The 16,859-nt window shown below is 41.7% G+C and overlaps 3 protein-coding genes across 3 annotated transcripts; 1 reads left to right on the top strand and 2 right to left on the bottom strand.

Annotated features, from left to right (window-relative positions):
* The first annotated feature begins 1,536 nt into the window (after positions 1–1,536).
* On the top strand, positions 1,537–4,542 carry LOC116261852 (pentatricopeptide repeat-containing protein At5g09450, mitochondrial-like). The gene is made up of 3 exons (XM_031640749.2): positions 1,537–1,768; positions 1,841–2,177; positions 3,412–4,542. The coding sequence occupies exons 1-3, from the start codon at positions 1,725–1,727 to the stop codon at positions 4,297–4,299; spliced, it is 1,269 nt and encodes a 422-aa protein (XP_031496609.1). The 5' UTR covers positions 1,537–1,724; the 3' UTR covers positions 4,300–4,542.
* Positions 4,543–6,181: 1,639 nt separating this feature from the next.
* On the bottom strand, positions 6,182–8,453 carry LOC116261930 (alpha-amylase-like). Its single transcript, XM_031640882.2, has 4 exons — positions 8,193–8,453; positions 7,977–8,109; positions 6,746–7,533; positions 6,182–6,571 (listed from the first exon to the last, which is right to left on the bottom strand). Exons 1-4 carry the CDS (start codon positions 8,289–8,291, stop codon positions 6,320–6,322), a joined length of 1,272 nt encoding a protein of 423 aa, XP_031496742.1. The 5' UTR covers positions 8,292–8,453; the 3' UTR covers positions 6,182–6,319.
* A 2,918-nt stretch (positions 8,454–11,371) lies between these two features.
* Positions 11,372–15,028, bottom strand: LOC116262648 (alpha-amylase-like). Its single transcript, XM_031642133.1, has 4 exons — positions 14,936–15,028; positions 13,174–13,306; positions 12,048–12,841; positions 11,372–11,626 (listed from the first exon to the last, which is right to left on the bottom strand). Exons 1-4 carry the CDS (start codon positions 15,026–15,028, stop codon positions 11,372–11,374), a joined length of 1,275 nt encoding a protein of 424 aa, XP_031497993.1.
* Between the last annotated feature and the right edge of the window lie 1,831 nt (positions 15,029–16,859).

Raw genomic sequence — 16,859 nt, 5'->3', positions numbered from 1 at the left:
AGTCTTTTATGGTTGTACACGTAGCTTGTGTCATGTGTTCACTGTGACATAGTTTGCAGGTAGAGAGAAAGAGGGAGAGATTATTAAATCATTGATCTGAATAACAAAATTATTGCAAAAGGATATACACATAATCTGAAAAAATGTAGTGGCGGCTTCAGTAAAGTAATGTAAGATCCCTTATTATCAGGCCAATGTGTTGCAAAACTGGCCACTAACCTGTTGCAGATCTGTAATTGAAAATTTCAGTACAAAATCCGTAAAAGCCAGATGTAAGACACAAAAAAATAGATGGTTTTTTGGGATCTTACAAGCAGTGCATTGTTGGCTGGCGTGTCTTCCCCGAGCAACAGCTTCAATTAATCTCTCTTTCTCATCAATGCTTCTTAAAAAATGAAAGGAAAATAATGAGCAAGCTTCAGTAAGATCTTGAACTGTGACCTGCCCTAACACAACCATTGGCTGAGAGCTAATCTGAAACTTTCATCTCTATTCTAGAATTTTGTTTTCTTTTTCATCACCGATTTGGGCATCGCATGGCCAAAGAACGCAAAGACGTATAAAAGACGATCTCCAGAGCCATTGCTTCCACAGCATGTTAGCCCTCTCTGAGCTCCTCAGCCCCAACGAAAGCCACCCCCTTCCTCAAATTTCTCATTATAGGAACAGGGTGCCTCCAAACAACACTCATTTTCACCTTAGAAAATTCAGTAAACACCAATTCTTTTTACTGCAATAAATGCCAAGGCAGACAAGAACCTATAACACAAAAGTTTAATTATGTATAGATTGTGAGAGATCTTCAAGGACTTATAAAAGGATGTCATTAATAAGATGATTGTTTTGGTTCACCGAAACTGTTAGAGGGTGGGTTGGGATCCGTCGAACCAGAGGCTCGAGCCCATGAGTGAATCGAATTGTTATAGAGCATGTCGTCCTCGCCTCCCTCTATGCAGGATGAGGGGGCAACAGGGACTTCCTCATGTACGACCTCCTCATGCACGACTAATGGCTGTGAACGGAAGGAAGGCCACCATCAAGTTAGCAGGGTACTTTTGTCATAAAGAAAAATAAAACATTTTCTATTCTTCTCTATAAACAAAGGTGGCCATTTGTAAATATACGCCAAAAGTTAGGGTTCTCTTTGTTCACTTCTAATCCTTGAGGGTCTCTTTGTTATTGGCTCAAAACTTGAGCGTTGCTAAGTAATTTTTTCAAACATCTTTTTATCGAAATTGAGTTTTTCACAAAGTCAGTTTGGTTTGTCACTGGAACATATATAAGAGGGCATTTTGAAGGCAAAGTAGCATTTTCCCATCGGTGTTGACCAATGTTATAATTTTATATTTATTTAAAGGAAACTGAATGAATTGTGCTTCCAGAGTTTTATCAAATGACAAGCTCGTAAGGTTGTGTTTGATTCCTTACAGATCTTAGTTCAGAGGAAATCTCAAATCCATGATAGATTTCAGCATCTACCGCAATCATAGATATCAACTTCTTATACTTTATGTGGAAAACAGCATGAATCTAAAATGAGAAGGAGGTTGGACTTGAAAACCACGGATTTCAGCAGATCGGAGATATACGGTAAGTGAAATTTGACTTGAGTGATCCCACGAATCGAATCCGGTTCATACACAGGTAGAATCACCCATTCGGTACCTTGAATCGGAGAAAGCCTGAAATCAGGAAACGCTTCCCCATCTCGACCACTGGGAACCATGGTGGCGGCCTTCCGTCATGGACTCGCTTCCTTACTGCTGAGGTAGTACCTTCCCCCGCCTCTCTCTCTCTCTCTCTCTCTCTCTGTGTTTCTGATCCCTTTTATCTGTGACAGAGCCTCTCGATATGGGAAACTTGTGCAGCGAGATCATGGGACTCTTCCTTTTCTCAGACGAGGGAGCGTGTTCTCTCTTCCGCCTAGAGGGACTTTCGCCGCTTTCAGGAGCAGCGAGATTGTCACAGAGGAGAAGGAAGACTCCGTGTCCGCGTCGGCGGACAACAATGGCGAGGACGATCTGAGAAGAAGGGTTTTTCAGTTGGGAACTCCTAGGCGGAGTGCGGCCGCTGCCATCGAGAAGTGGATTGCCGAAGGCGGCACCGTCGAGCAATCGGAGCTCCGAGGGATAGTAAAGCAGCTCGCCAGAAGCCGTCGTTATAAGCACGCCCTTGAGGTTAGGCATTCCCTATCATTTCTCTCTTGTTTCGCCTCTTTTTTTTTTTTTCCCTCATTTGGATTCGTGGTGATCGTAATTTCGGATTAATCCGGCATTTGGGAAAGGATTTTTCTTGTGATTGTTTATCTGCGTAATTTCTTTGTGCATGATACGTAGGTGATCTTAATAATATCAATGTTGAGGTGAAGACACTTATCTTTCATTTCCTCCCGGTGTCTTCTTTTACATGGTCTTTCTTATACAGAAGAGGTAGATCCTCTGAGAAGTTTCAATTCTAGGCTCTGGTGCCAGTTGATGTTGCAAGACGCAGAAGTTCCAAAAGCAAACTGGCAACTTTGTGGAATATGGAAAAAAGAAAGCTAGGATTTGTAACAAAATTTGCGTGCTTTCTACTACAATTAACTTAAAGAAAACTGTATATTGGATGATGGCAGCATCATTTTCTGTTGGCCATGGAGATTACAGAGAAAGATGTATCAGAATCGCAATATTCTCATTTACATGAAATCCTCTACCAGATAAGAAACCTCGTGGTAAAGAAAAGGCTTTTAATAGCATAAAACTGTGCATGAACCCAAGCTGTAAAACAAAATATGCATGTCGTAAACGTTGCTTCCACTGATTCTGTTGCTTGTTCTGTAATTTATGCTCGAGACTTCCCAAGTTGTAAAACAAAATAAGCATGCCGTAAACGTTCAGAGAAAGTCTCACCCTTTTTTAGCTGCAAATACTGAGAGTCACTTGGAAGATGCTTCTAGATACGCAGGAATTTACTGGGGACACGATTTCTAGCATTCTAGGATACATTATGGCCTTGACGGTTTCCTATTTAATCGTCTTCGCTTGAGTTTTCTTCCCAATGTTACCATAAATATAATCATGCCCACCACTCTATTTTATGTTTTAATAGCATAGCTTGTCCTTCATCTTTATTTTCTCATCACATCTTTCATAAGTCTGTCTAAGCCATTCTGTATATGTGATCATTAGATAGTCTGAAATAAACCTTGTTTAAGCTGTAACGAAGCAATGTATGTTGAGCTTGACAAAGAGTAAACGTCTGCAGATATTAGAGTAGATAAAGAAGCTTTATAACCCATACTGCATATGTCAGCAGCATCATTACTTTAAGCACTTTTTGGACTCATTCATTTTATAGTTTGAAATACATCTTGTACAAGCCTGAATCGAGCAACACATCTTGGGCATGACAAAAAGTAAATGCCTGCAGATATTGGAGTGGATGGGGAAACATCATGAATACACATTATCAGCTGGAGACTACGCCGATCAAATTGACTTGATTACTAAAGTCCATGGCATTGATGCTGCTGAAAGGTACTTTGAGGCTCTGTCCCCAGCACAAATAACGTGTGCCAGCTACACTGCACTACTTCATTCTTATGCTTCGGCAAAGCTTACTGAAAAGGCTGAGGTGCTCTTTGACAAGATGAAGAAATCAAACTCAACATTGAGTATACTCCCCTACAATGAAATGATGACACTGTACATGTCAAAATCTAGGTATGATAAAATTTCTGCTCTTGTTGAAGAGTTGAGTGATAAGCAGATTTCACCGGACCTGTTCACATACAACCTCTGGATAAGTGCGTGTGCAGCTACCTTGGATATCAATAGCATAAGGAGAATCCTGGATAAAATGAGTTGTGACCCTAACTTCAGTGATGGTTGGAAAATGTACGTGAGACTAGTCAATATTTATATTACTGCTGGCCGCCTTGAGAATACAGAGAATACTATTGTTGAAACTGATAAGAAAATTACTCAGAGGGAGTGGATTACATATGATTTTCTTATTATCCTTTATGCTGGTTTAGGAAACGGTGAAATGATTTCTCAAATATGGAAGTCGTTGAAGATGATTTCGCAGAAAATGACCGGTAGAAATTATGTTAGTATTCTTTCTTCACTTATCATGCTTGGACGGACAAAACAAGCAGCACAGATCATTGATGAATGGAAGCGATCTACAGCACCATGTTATGACGTATCCTTGACGAATAGGCTGCTGGATGCATTTGCTCAAGCTGGCCTAAGTGGGCATGCAACATTGCTCCATCGAATGTTGTCAGAGAAAGATTTGCAGCCTCGATATTGAACATCGTCAACATCGAAAGCTAATGATGTTGTTGATCAGCTGTTAAAAATCGATATTATTGTAATTCAATGATAACAGAGAACAAATTTTCCAAGAGAAAACGTTGGGTACTCTTTCCAATAGTGTTCTGTAATTTTGACTAGGCACTTCCAATATCTTCGCTATTTTGGCTAATAAAGGTTCAGGGCCGTACCCCGCCAGGCAGTTTACCTGACTGGGCAGTTCTCCGGTGGCCCTTTTGAAGCCCTCTGTTTGCTCCTATTTTGTTCGCAACTTTAGTTGAGTTTGACACCCATTCCGCTTGTTAATTTTATGCCCTTTTTCTGTCTTTCGCAAATTGGGGATGACTAACCTAGCATAGTTAACACATTTGAGTCCAAAGGTTAACATGACTGCTGTTCAAGGAGTTGCAACTTTGGGATGGTTTTTTATGCTTTACTGCTTCAAAATGCCCATTGTGAATTGTGCATTGGTACACAACTGAAATCGTTGGGCGTGATGGATCAGATCAGCTTGTCAAGGGATCTTCTTTTGCTCTTTCTAGCAGTTCCTGCATGATTCTAGCGGTAGCATATTCCGATAATATAGTAATAGCGTATTCCTACAAGGAAACTGAGTAAACGAAAAGGAATCAATCACCATATTGTCGCCAACAGTGATCGAGTTTGGGACAACACAGCTAAAACGACTGCAGGGTTTCCAGAATGGATGATGCTCTTTCTCGTTTGGACTTTACTAGTACAATGAACAACCTGGAAGAGTGAGAGACAGAGAGAGGGAGAACTATTAAGGCAGACAATGAAGGAAAAAGAGACAGAGGAGGCGTCAAGTTATCGATTAAGAAGGGAGAAGAGAGAGAGGAGGCGCTAAGTTATCGATTGTGGGGATCTACATCCTCCCTCATTGACCATTAATAACAGATTCTAAAGTTAAACCACACTATTTTGTGGAGAAAGAAGAACAGAAAGGCTAAGACGATTAGGAAAAAGTGGTAATCGAGCACGACGAAGGAGGCCGTGGAGCCGTAGGTTCCTGCCCCTCCCGTCTCCCAAATTCGTCGTCCTCTTCCTTACACGTCCACCGAAGAAGAGGGAAAGAGAGAGAAAGATAACGATTTATTTTGGAGGGAGTGAAAATTTCTGAGGAAGCATGAATTTGTTAATTTAACCGCGAAACAAGGCCCTTTAAGCTGGCCAAAATTGGTATCGGAGAAAAATAAGAGACTATCAAATGTAAAATTTGGTGTCAAAGTGCCTCTACTTATCCAGTTATCCCTACAGCTATTGTGCATTCCTATACTGCTCCTCTGTGTTTCTGAACGAACAACCTGTTTGCTTAAGGGTGTCAACTGATTGGATGATATCCAGCTTCAGTTGCAACTAAAATATATGTATGCAATTAATAATCGGATAGAGTCTTAGTTTGGGCTTTTCTGAGTTGGGCTCGTGCCTGTCTAATATCAACCTTAATACATGTAAATAGATACTGAGCACTTTCTGATGTGAAACCAAAACCAACCAGTAGCACCATGCAATAGCCGCACCATCAATCTGAGCCCTATACGCTAAGTGATGCAATAAGATGTCCATATCCACTTGTTCAGTTTAATACTTGACATTGATTACAGATATTTTACTGCAGAAACACTTCTCTATGTTATAATATGCAAACGTTTTATTTTTATGGCAGATTTTTGTTGTCTTGGGTCTTCCAAAAACATTCTCAAAAACGTTAATTTCGTATTTGAATCATTTGCGGCTTGTCATGATTCATCTGGGGCTCGAAGGCCAGTTGCAGATGGAAAATCATGAGCTCGTAAGGATGCATAAGCTTGGACAAGGTTGCTTCATCAATAGAAATTTCTCGATAAGACACAGTGGCATTGCAAAAGATGACTAAGACTACCCATTTAAAGAGGATACACGGGTCTCGCAAAACGAGATCACCGATGAACATTTCGTTTCCAAACAAGGAAAAACATCAGTAAATACAAGACTGAAATATGGGCATAATCAATTCCCTAAATCTTTTCCCACACCGCGTAGTCCTTCCCGGCCGTGACCATGCGGAAGCCAGGAGGAATGAGCCCCCCTGCGTCGACCCTGCACCCTATCTTTGCGATCACCTTCCCGTCAATCTTGGCAACATAGATGTCTTTATCTGCAGCCAGTATCTCAACGGAGCTCTGAGGCCTGATCCCGTTCTTCGCTCTAATCCCACTTAACATCTTGATCTCTTTAGCCAATCCCCAGTCAAAGTAGTGATCATAGAACTGCAACAGCAAGATAATCCTCCCTTTATTACAATCAAGATCACAATTCAAGCAACTCTTTCTACCTCCTTTTTTCATCAAATGTTAACAACATGCACGGACAGATAGAAAAGATTCCTTATGTTAATCCAAATAATAACTCGTCGATCTGATTTTCACATATAATATACTTACAATTGAAGGTATCCCGGGGTGTGTGAGGATGTAAGCGTAGCCCTGCATGACTTTGTCCGAAGGGAAAGGCCAGTAGTTTTGGGTGGAGCCCGTGTCGTGGTTGTCTATGAAGGTCACGGCCTTCTCCGGATCGATTCCGATGAGACCAGAGGGCCTTCCCTGTGGGTCCTTCAACCTCCACAGCTCATTGTTGACGGCAGCCTGCAACACTCCTTTGGTGGTGAAGTCGAACGCCGCCGCTCCGGCACCCCTCGCCCAGTTGTCGAGCTCCCTCCGGTGAGCCTCAGGACCTTGAACTGGGTCCGAGCCCAGAGTGCTCCAAATCTCGCCCACCACGAACTCGGGCTGGGCTCGCTGGATGTAGCCCCTGGTTACGTCCGTCGAGTAGCCCTTGGCGAAGTCGAGACGCCATCCGTCAAAGCCAACGTCGGTCTTGAGCCACTGGAGCCAGGCGGTGAGCTCCTTCTGCACCCTCGGGTTAAGGTGGTCGACGTCCGGCGCCGGACCGTAGCCTTCGCCGGTGTCGAGGTTGCCGGTACCGTCCGAGTACTGGGTGTCGTCCTTGCAGATTGCCCAGGGACCCCAGTCCAGTGTGCCGTCGTCCCTGCCTCCATTGAAGATGCACCATATCCCTCGCCCGTCCTTCTTGGCAGCCGTCCGGTGGTTGATAACCACATCAGCCAAGCATTTGATTCCTGCTGCGTGGAACGCCGCTATCAGCTCTCTCAGATCCGCTTCGCTTCCATACCTTGACGAGTCAAGATCGTAATACCTTCCCGGCAGGTATCCTGAATTAATCAACCGTCACGCCAGACAAAAGCAAATACAGAATAAGCAACGGAGTCACGGTGTAAGAGAGGGAGGGGCCTTTATATTACGATTTTCTGTCACTATCCGCAGATCGATCAGTCAAAGACTTGCATGAAAATGACCAACTTGTTTCCTCAGATGTCGGAATATATATATATATATATATATATATATATATATATATATATATATATATATATATATATTGTGGGTTGCTTATACCTATAATTCCAGCTGGGTGTAGAAAAACAATTTTGTATAATGTTGTTTTTTTAATTTTAATGATGCCACCCATGTTTTTTCTGCACGACAGAAAACCTGCGTCTCATGTAGTAAAATCACTTTTTATCGATGTATAAGAAGCATTTACAGCCAACAAAAAATTTTGGAAATTTTGGGTCAAAAGAAAATAAAACCTCACCTTCGGGAGAAGCCGACTGCGAAGGGGGAGGAAGCCACACGTGAGTAACGCGAGCTTCTGCTATCTGTGGAACCAAATTTTTGAGCACGCGATACCAACCTTGCTTGTTCTTGGACGATTCCCAGTTGAACCCCTAAGCAAAACCAATCTACGTCAACTCAATGTACGCAATATTATTATACAACCGGATGCATCACGTATAGCCTAAATGATTACCTGAAAGAGAAGCTGGGCATTTGAGAAATGGGGGAGAAGAAGAAGGGAGAGAAGGGATAAAAGGAGAGTGAGCAGGTATGTCCTGCTTTGGACGGCCATCAAAGAGCGAGAGCAAGAATGAGATCTGTTGAAGAGTTATGATTTGTTCTTCCTTGCTCACGGACGGCGTCTTTTTATAAGCAGAAGAGAATTTAATGCTAGCGGGCATACACGACAATGCAGATAAGGTAGAAAGAGCCAAGTCGGTTGCTCATAAGGATAACCAACGTCCCAGTCAAGCCTGTAGGAAGACTCAAAATTCGCGAGCTCATGGCCTGAGTTTGTTGGCGGTCGCTTTACCCTAGCTGAGCGAACCGAGTGACGCTTTTGATCATACAAAGCCAAAAATTCTGAGTCAAGGTTCCCACGGGACGAACGTATGTATTACGCATACAATCTGTTTTCCCGTTATATGTAATCCTCTCGAAGCAGCATCCTTGTTTTCTTTAATTTTGTGGGTCTCATTGGAACCCACATTCTATGGATCCATATTTTGAGTATAGGCCATTGACTTGGCTGAAAGCATACCTCAGTCTTTCATTTATTGAAAATCTTGGTCCGGCTTCTTTGTGTGATAACGTGTTTATCATTGAATTCAGGATCTGTTTGGAGCCGACTAGTGCTCACTGTTTAGCTGGGGAGTTTCTTGGTTATCTGCTCTCATCTGGCTGCACACATTGAAGTTCTCAAACTAATGGCAGTCGAAAAAATAAACCGACTATCATGAAAAGGTTTAATTTCTTGGATCAGGAGAATGGCCGCCACTTTTCGCTGCTGGCAGTTCTTCGAGTCTGTGGATAAGATGCTTGGCTAGAACCTTTCGATCTTTGTTTTCCCTTTTTCAACTACCGTTATCCACAACGTCGACTACAACAGCCACGTTGGGTAGAGTAGTCGGTAGCGGTGCAGTAGCTGCTGCCAGATGACACCCCCCATGCGTGGCTGAGAAACAGGTGCACTAGATACACACTGATCGTTTACCACGCCCGTCTGCAACTTGTTGCATTCACTCTGTATCATCTAATTTCAGATAAGCCTGGACTTCAGCTGTAACACTTATGATTATATATATATGCTCTGCTTCTTTTATACCTTTTGGATTCTAATTATGCACCTCTTTTCGGAGTTTATATATTACAGTCCACTTAAGGGAAAAGCATACTGAAGATAAGTTATATGACTCATAAATGTGAATTTAGGAAAGATCAGATGCATGCTGTTCGTTAAAATGGATGACTGCATAAGACTAACACTTTGCAATCTGTCTGCCACATATATTATGAAAAGCAGATCTAAATTTTTAAAACTTGTTAACAGGGAGGCGCATTTTTATGGACAACTACGAAGCAGGAGCGAAATTTCAGTTCGTTCGACCTTGGGTTATAGTGTATATATTTGATCCATTGAAATGAATGTAAACGTTGGATACAAGACCCGTAGAATATAGCATTTGTACGTTTCTAATTCAACGTTCTGTACCCAGCATTCTTCAATGGTAAGGCGAAATAACTCTAGAAACGCTTGCATTAGTTGTTCCACGGAAAGTGTTAATGCTGAGCTGCCGACAACTCCCTCGCCCTATCCAAGTGCGTGCGCGTGAAGCTTATCCAAGATATTCCGGCTACGTATGCCGACTACGTCCGGCTAGACACAGGAAGAGAAACGTGGAAACCAAGATAACATAAGGTCGGCAGAGAAGCTGGGGCAGGTACCATTCATGGCGGCGGCATACAGGCTAAATTGATAATGGCCTTATGACTTGCCGAAAACTCCCAGAAAAATTAAATGTTGTGGACAAATTATGGTTGAGGCGTCTTGAACCTTCGTGGTCAGATATTTGGAAGATGGATATATGCACCAGCGGACGGATAGACAAAAAGTCATTTATCAGCAGATACAATGATCAGAAATAGATTACCTCCAGTTCATAAAAATAACCCCCATTAATAAAAAGGAGATCCTCCAAAAAAGACAAAAAAAAAAGGGTAATGAAAAAGTTAAAAAATCTAGACAGGCATTTTTTCTTAAAAAAATCTCTAAAGTACTCCACCCCTTTCTCTCTTTCGACTGATATCTGTTGCAACTCACCGTCAATGAATTCGGCCCCAGCATGACATGTGCCTCTAAGCCACCAGCACTTGCACCCAAACATACTTCCAAGTTCGAGTGGATGAAACCAGTTGTCAACTCATTAAGCCGCCCATGCGGCATTGTGGGTTGCATTTTTTGTCTTTCTCTAAAAAAAAAAAATAGGGAGCTTTTTCAGAAAGGTGGTTATGTGCACCATGAACATCCAAACATTTTGTGCTTGTTTGGAGATCGAATATTGAATAGACCAAGGTCATAATTCTGAACCAGCAATCATGAAGTTGCATGTTTTTTAATATTTTGGACATCGACTGACAAAGTTGTGCATATAATGGAAAGAAAGAGAGGGAGAGAAGTCAGACTGAACGTTTCATGAGTGTATTTCAGTTGTATTGGACGAAAGAAGTGATACAGGGAGACCAATTTCAGAGCTTTTAATATACAAGGGATGCCAAATATCTCGTGAGACAGTGTTTCAAATGAGGAAGTGTTTTAAATGGCGCCCCTCAAGATATATCATCTGACGTGTACTACCCTTCCCTGTACGTAACGGTGTAAAGCACAGGGTTCTTCAAATTAAAATTTCAGTGTTCGAACTAGGAGTATTCATTTGGTGAGAAGATGCAGGGAGGCTGCACTGTTGTCAGTAAATTTGAGTGACTCGACACCGTATATATATGAAGCCCATAGCCTATTAATTATACGTTAAAGTTGCACGCATAAATGGTTCATGAGCTTTCAAGTACTAACTCCTAATTCTAAACCGAAATCCAGACCTAATGAAGATGTATCTGTAGCCATATTTGGAGATGTAATTCCTTAATTGAACTGATTCTGACTGCACTTACATCCCTACAAATGTTATCCTGATGACCATTTTCGAACATAGAAAAGCATTTAACGATCGAGTGTATAGGGTGACCGCACTACAGAGATGCAGTAAATGAAGAAAATCCTGCCTCGAAACTAAGAAGGACGCTGGAAAAGCAAAAAAAGAAAAGTCTCCTCGCAAATGACGCAATGGGTGCGGGACTTGGAGGCAGTCTGCCTAGTTAACGGTTCATCTGCCAGACGGCATAACCATTGCCAGAAGCGGCCAACTGGAACCCAGGTGGTATCAAGCCCCCCATGTTGTACCTCGACCCGATCTTTGTGATGACCTTCCCTTCAATCTTAGCTACATAAAGATCTGCATCGGCAGCCAGTATCTCACATGAGCTTCCCGGCTCAATCCCGTTCTCAGCCCTGATCTTCGTCAGCCTCTTGATCTCTTCCGCCATCCCCCAGTCAAAGTAGTGATCATAAAACTGCAAAAGCCCAAATTAAGAGCAAAATGAAGATTTCCCAGTTTAATGATTATTCACACAAGAAACCTTGCACAAATGACATTCAACTATCAGGTCCGACATCTGATGGCAACTAATTAGATATTGGCTACTGCATTATCAGCAATTAGGTGCCCCGTTCTTTATTTTAAGTCCAAAGAAACCCCAAAATTTGACCGATCTCAGAGTTGAGCTTCGAATACAGAACCAATTACCATAAGATCTGTCTTTATATGTAATCTGGTTAGATCTTGGTTGGACTTAACCGAACATGGAGCTCAGAGTCATGTTTGGTATGAAAGTGCATATTATATATATATATATTTAACCAAGTTGGTCATTGATGGAATCCAAATTTCGTTACTAAATTCGAGTAAACGAATTTGAACTATATCATACTCACAATGGATGGTATCCCAGGATGTGTGAGAATGTAAGCATATCCCTGCATAACCTTGTCCGACGGGAAGGGCCAACTTTTCTGAGTGGATCCTGTGTCATGGTTGTCTATAAACGTCACAGCCTTCTGCGGTGCTATTCCGATCAGCCCGGAGGGCCTTCCCTGAGGATCCTTCAACCTCCACAGCTCATTGTTGACAGCAATCTGCAGCACCCCTTTGGTGGTGAAGTCAAACGCCGTCGCGACCCCGCCGGCGCCGTTCACCCACCTGTCGAGCTCTTGCCGGTGTTGCTCTGGGCCCTGAACAGGGTCCTGGCCCAACGAGGTCCAGACCTCGCCCACCACGAACTGGGGCTCCCCGCGCTCAATGTAGCCCCTGGTCACGTCCGGTGAGTAGCCTCTGGCAAAGTCGAGACGCCAGCCGTCGAAGCCGATGTCTGTCTTGAGCCAGTTGAGCCACTCCGTCATCTCGGCCTGCACTCGATGGTTAAGGTGGTCCAAGTCCGGTGCCGGAGGGTAGCCGTCTCCGCTGTCATTGTTGCCGGAACCGTCGGAATACTCTCTGTCGTCCTTGCAGATGGACCAGGGACCCCAATCGAGGCTGCCGTCGCCCTTCCCTCCATCGAAGATGCACCAAATCCCTCGCCCGTCCTTCTTGGCTGCCGTCCGGTGGTTCATCACCACATCCGCAAGGCACTTGATGTTCGATGCATGGAACTCGCTTATCAGTTCTCTTAGTTCGGACTCCGACCCGTATTTTGAGGCATTCAGGTCGTATAACCTTCCAGGCAGGTAGCCTGCATAACTTAAAAAACAACTTGTCATTGCTTGATTTTTGTAACTGTTCTCTTTTCGTTTCAAAACATAGTTAGTTGATTTACCATTTTTATGTTTCAAGTCAAGCTAAGATAGCAGCTTTACAATCGAAGAAGAGCTTCATTATCTCAAAGATCTTACTTAAAAGGATGGTAAACTTATAGATAATAAGGCGAACGCTTTCTAGTGAAAAGAAGGATCTGTTTCATCTTAGAAAAGATTTAGAGATCACAAAGAACGTAAAGATCATGAACAGATACGCTATTTAAACAAATGAAGGTGAGCGACTGAGATCAAGAACAGGAATGGCTACCTTCAGGAGAAACCGACTGCGAGGGTGGAGGGAGCCAGACATGAGTGACCCCAGCCTCCGCTATCTGAGGCACCAACTTCTTCACGACATTGTACCACCCTTGGCTGTTCTTAGACGATTCCCAGTTGAAGGTCTGAACCAACAACACGGATATGTGGAGAACAAATGAACTAATCAAATTTCATGCACGGTTTGAGATATGAGTTTCATGCAAATACTGGAGAACAAATTAAGTATAAAATCTATATGCATGGTGTTTCTGTCAAAACTCCTGGACTCCGTTTGATATTGCACGACAGAATTATGAAAAGCACATGCAAATATGGATACACAAGATGCATGCAGGGCAGGGAACAAAGTTAAAGTGCAGTACAGGGTGAACAGATTTTAATTTCTCTACCCACAAACCCATAATAATTAAAATTTGAATTTTAGGCAATCCATTAAGGTAAAAGATGGAAGGACGGATACATTATGTTTGAAGAACACGAATTCAGAAAGCATAAAACACGAAGGATGAGCTTAAAGTAAATTAATAAGGTGTGGAACTATTACGGAATAATCTCAGAAAGAATCTACATACAATTAGTCAGTGGTGCTCAGCATTTTCTTCCATCAGACATAACACGTGGTTACTTTCCTAAACTAAAATAAAGAAGGTTTCAACATGGACGGATTAGTCCTACTAACTCGTCAACGGAAAGGAAGGGAGAAAAATTAAATTCAAAAGAGAGGACCATGGAATTTAGCCCGACGATGCTGTGATATGGTGGCCTTCATTGGTGACAAAACTTGTGAAGGTTCATTTCATATGATTATTTATGGATGGTTTCACTAAGCAAAGAGATAAATTACTTGTTTTAACACATCGACTGATCAAAGTTCCTGTCCTTTCCCATATGTATTCGCAGGGAGAGAATTAAATGGATAGAGGACGTATACCCCATTAGCTACTTTTTGCTTTTTCAACGAATGGGAACACCAAATAGATCCAGGGGTCAAGTTTAAAAAAAAAAAAGTCTATGAGACGTTAATATATAGTTAATAAAATTTTAATTGGTTGTGTGACAGTGACCCGAGTCTCATGAAATAGTGACCTGAGAGTCTTGTATAATTAGACCGACCTAGGTCTATCAGGTTCAACCAAGTTATGCTTTTAGATAATAGGCTCTGTGGGGGCATAAACCGCCCATGCCCCACCCACCTATCTCCCCCCACTGCTTAGATTGAAACTTGTGTGCACATCTTTGTACATAAAAAAAAAAAAAAAATTCGCATGAAAGTATGTAATGACCAAAATACATTTTAGCATGTAGAAAGGAGAGCCTCTTACAAGACAAAAAAAGATGGTGAAAAAGTTAAAGTCCAAAAATGACATTTTTTTGAAAATGACTATCATACTCTGTTTCATGCTCCACCCAGTGCACTCAACTTGATCTCGTCTAGGACGGCGTGTAAAATATGTCACGAGCTCTCGGTGATAGTCATAATGAAAAACCCATTGACCGGCGAGGGCGTAGACCATGTCAAAACTTAAGGCATCTATGATTTTGCTTACATGGAATGCCTTCAAGTGGGTGGCGAAGTCTACTACTCAAATTGATACGTAAAAACTTATTGGTAAGAAAGAAAAGCCGTAGAATATGTAGACACCATCATAAAAAGAGTCATCAGCCAGTAAGTCATTATATACACGAAAAGCCAAAAACAAGGTAACCAAAGATGAATCTGAGCGCCGCTCCTTTCTGCAACATCTCTATACCTGAAAGAGAAGCTGCGCATAGGAAGACTGCAAGGATATTAAGATCGAAAGAGAAAGAAGTGAACAGAAGAATCGCTTGTTTAGGGGAGCCATGGGAAAAGAAAAGGAAAGCTGTTGAATGGGATGGGCTGCCCTGCATTAGGTCTCTACAAAGGGGTATTTATAATGTGAAACGAACTGAGTTAATGCCAAGGTATCATAAGAGATTAAAAAAGAAAAAAACCAAAGCACCAAAAGTTTCCTGAGAGGGGTCAAGGATAAGTCAAAATGAATAAGAAGAATCGTTCCACGTTGAATCCATCTTCTGTATATGCTCAAAGTGTCTGATGACTAAAGTAACGCACACGAGGACGGGCCTTATGTATATTTATAGCCAGATAAGGTTTCAACCACTTATTGTGGCCCAGAAACATAAGCAAATCATATTGAATGGGTAGCTGAGATAAAACGAGAGGGGAGGGGAAAAACTATACGGTGAGGTGAAATTTACTTCGCTGTACTCACGACCTACCAAACAATAGGGTGGTGAAAGTTCACCCGCTCAAAAGTCCGACCTCCGGATGAACTTTCACCGTCATCGTCTATGATTCAGGGGTTTGCATCTACTCATTTCGTCTCTACCTCAGATGATAAATGCCTCACCGCTGCCTTGCTCCAGCCACAGGGTTCCCGGAAGTTGACAACGACAACTGGACGTTTTCCGGCTCCATTGGCAACGTTTTCCTGCTTCCGCAACGTCATCTCATTCTCTATCTCTGTATCTGACCCTATTTCTTCCCCACCCCGTCTCTCTATCTTCCTCTCTCATGGTGTTTCTCGTCGCCAAGCAGCTGCCTTCCCATCCCTTCCGCCTTCACCGTCGATTCCTTTTGAAGAAATCCTCGACGCCAAGCAACCAACTTCACATCTCGTCCCCATGTAGCCGCCTTCGCCCACGTCCCCTTCTTCTTCTTTGGTTCTTTGCATCTGCCCATTTCGGTTCTTGATTTGGGGACTTAATTGATTATTGATTTGGGATTTCTTTTAGCCCCTTTTTCATTGCGGATTTTAGTTGACGTCTCGATGGGTTCATATTTGTATTTTTTTCATTGTCGCGTTCAATTGTTTGGAGCTTTTATTTTTCTACCGATTAAAGTTGTTGCTGTTTTGGTTTATGTTGTGTTTTCATCATTATGAAATGCTTCATTCTCCGTCGTGTAAGGAGCTTTGTGCTCATTTCTTGGTTGTTTCATGCTTTGCTTCAGTAGTGACCGTGGATTAGTTTAGAGATGCCATGCAGGATTGCCTCTTGCTTCTTCTTGCTATTGCTTCTTCTTGCTATGTTTCGTGGTGACGGTTAAAGAATGCTCAACTAAATTTTTATTGAGGAGAACCATAAAACAATAATTTTTAACTGTTAGAAAAAAAGTTTCTCTTAATTTTTACAATGTGTACTAAACACACTTAATTTTACTTTAAAAAAACTTGTAACATGGCCTCAAATCAGAAAATGGTTAAATTTTATTATGTATTTTTTTCTAAAAAAAATGATCGTAGTAAATTTATATCATCCTTCTGCAAATGAAAAAGAAAAAAAAAAGGAAAGCTCGTGTAAAGACCAAATAAAAAAGCAAAATAATTTCTTTCTCAACAAAGAAGGAAATACATTTAAACAAAATAAAAAGTACTCCCTCAACAAAAGAAAAAAAAAATAGCTAAAGTTAACGTAGACCAGTTTGTCCACTAGTTAGATTCATGAAAAAGTATATAATTGTTACAGCTGTCAAACAGCTCTCCTCAAGTAGAGTAAGTGGCACTTTAAATCATAGTCATGAAATTCGTGTTTTTTTTTAATTGAGTTAAAAATATGAAAAATAAGTCAGCCGACAAGATGAGTAAAAAGGCATTATATATATATATATATATATATATATATATATATATA

This window comes from Nymphaea colorata, chromosome 10, assembly GCF_008831285.2.
Source record: "Nymphaea colorata isolate Beijing-Zhang1983 chromosome 10, ASM883128v2, whole genome shotgun sequence".
NCBI lineage: Eukaryota > Viridiplantae > Streptophyta > Magnoliopsida > Nymphaeales > Nymphaeaceae > Nymphaea > Nymphaea colorata.
The sequence above is the reverse complement of the archived record's forward strand: the minus strand, read 5'-3'. Positions and strand labels throughout refer to the sequence as shown.

What these genes read in the sequence shown, in the direction of transcription:
- LOC116262648 (XM_031642133.1), bottom strand. Translation starts at nt 15,028, where the DNA reads ATGGCTCCCCTAAACAAGCGATTCTTCTGTTCACTTCTTTCTCTTTCG. An exon ending in ATGCGCAGCTTCTCTTTCAG is followed by an intron (nt 13,307 to 14,935) that starts GTATAGAGATGT and finishes TTGTTGGTTCAG; the next exon opens with ACCTTCAACTGGGAATCGTC. An exon ending in ATCCTGGGATACCATCCATT is followed by an intron (nt 11,627 to 12,047) that starts GTGAGTATGATA and finishes GGGCTTTTGCAG; the next exon opens with TTTTATGATCACTACTTTGA.
- LOC116261930 (XM_031640882.2), bottom strand. Translation starts at nt 8,291, where the DNA reads ATGGCCGTCCAAAGCAGGACATACCTGCTCACTCTCCTTTTATCCCTT. An exon ending in ATGCCCAGCTTCTCTTTCAG is followed by an intron (nt 8,110 to 8,192) that starts GTAATCATTTAG and finishes GGTTTTGCTTAG; the next exon opens with GGGTTCAACTGGGAATCGTC. An exon ending in GCAGTCGGCTTCTCCCGAAG is followed by an intron (nt 7,534 to 7,976) that starts GTGAGGTTTTAT and finishes TGATTAATTCAG; the next exon opens with GATACCTGCCGGGAAGGTAT.
- LOC116261852 (XM_031640749.2), top strand. Translation starts at nt 1,725, where the DNA reads ATGGTGGCGGCCTTCCGTCATGGACTCGCTTCCTTACTGCTGAG. An exon ending in CTCGCTTCCTTACTGCTGAG is followed by an intron (nt 1,769 to 1,840) that starts GTAGTACCTTCC and finishes TATCTGTGACAG; the next exon opens with AGCCTCTCGATATGGGAAAC. An exon ending in GTTATAAGCACGCCCTTGAG is followed by an intron (nt 2,178 to 3,411) that starts GTTAGGCATTCC and finishes AAATGCCTGCAG; the next exon opens with ATATTGGAGTGGATGGGGAA.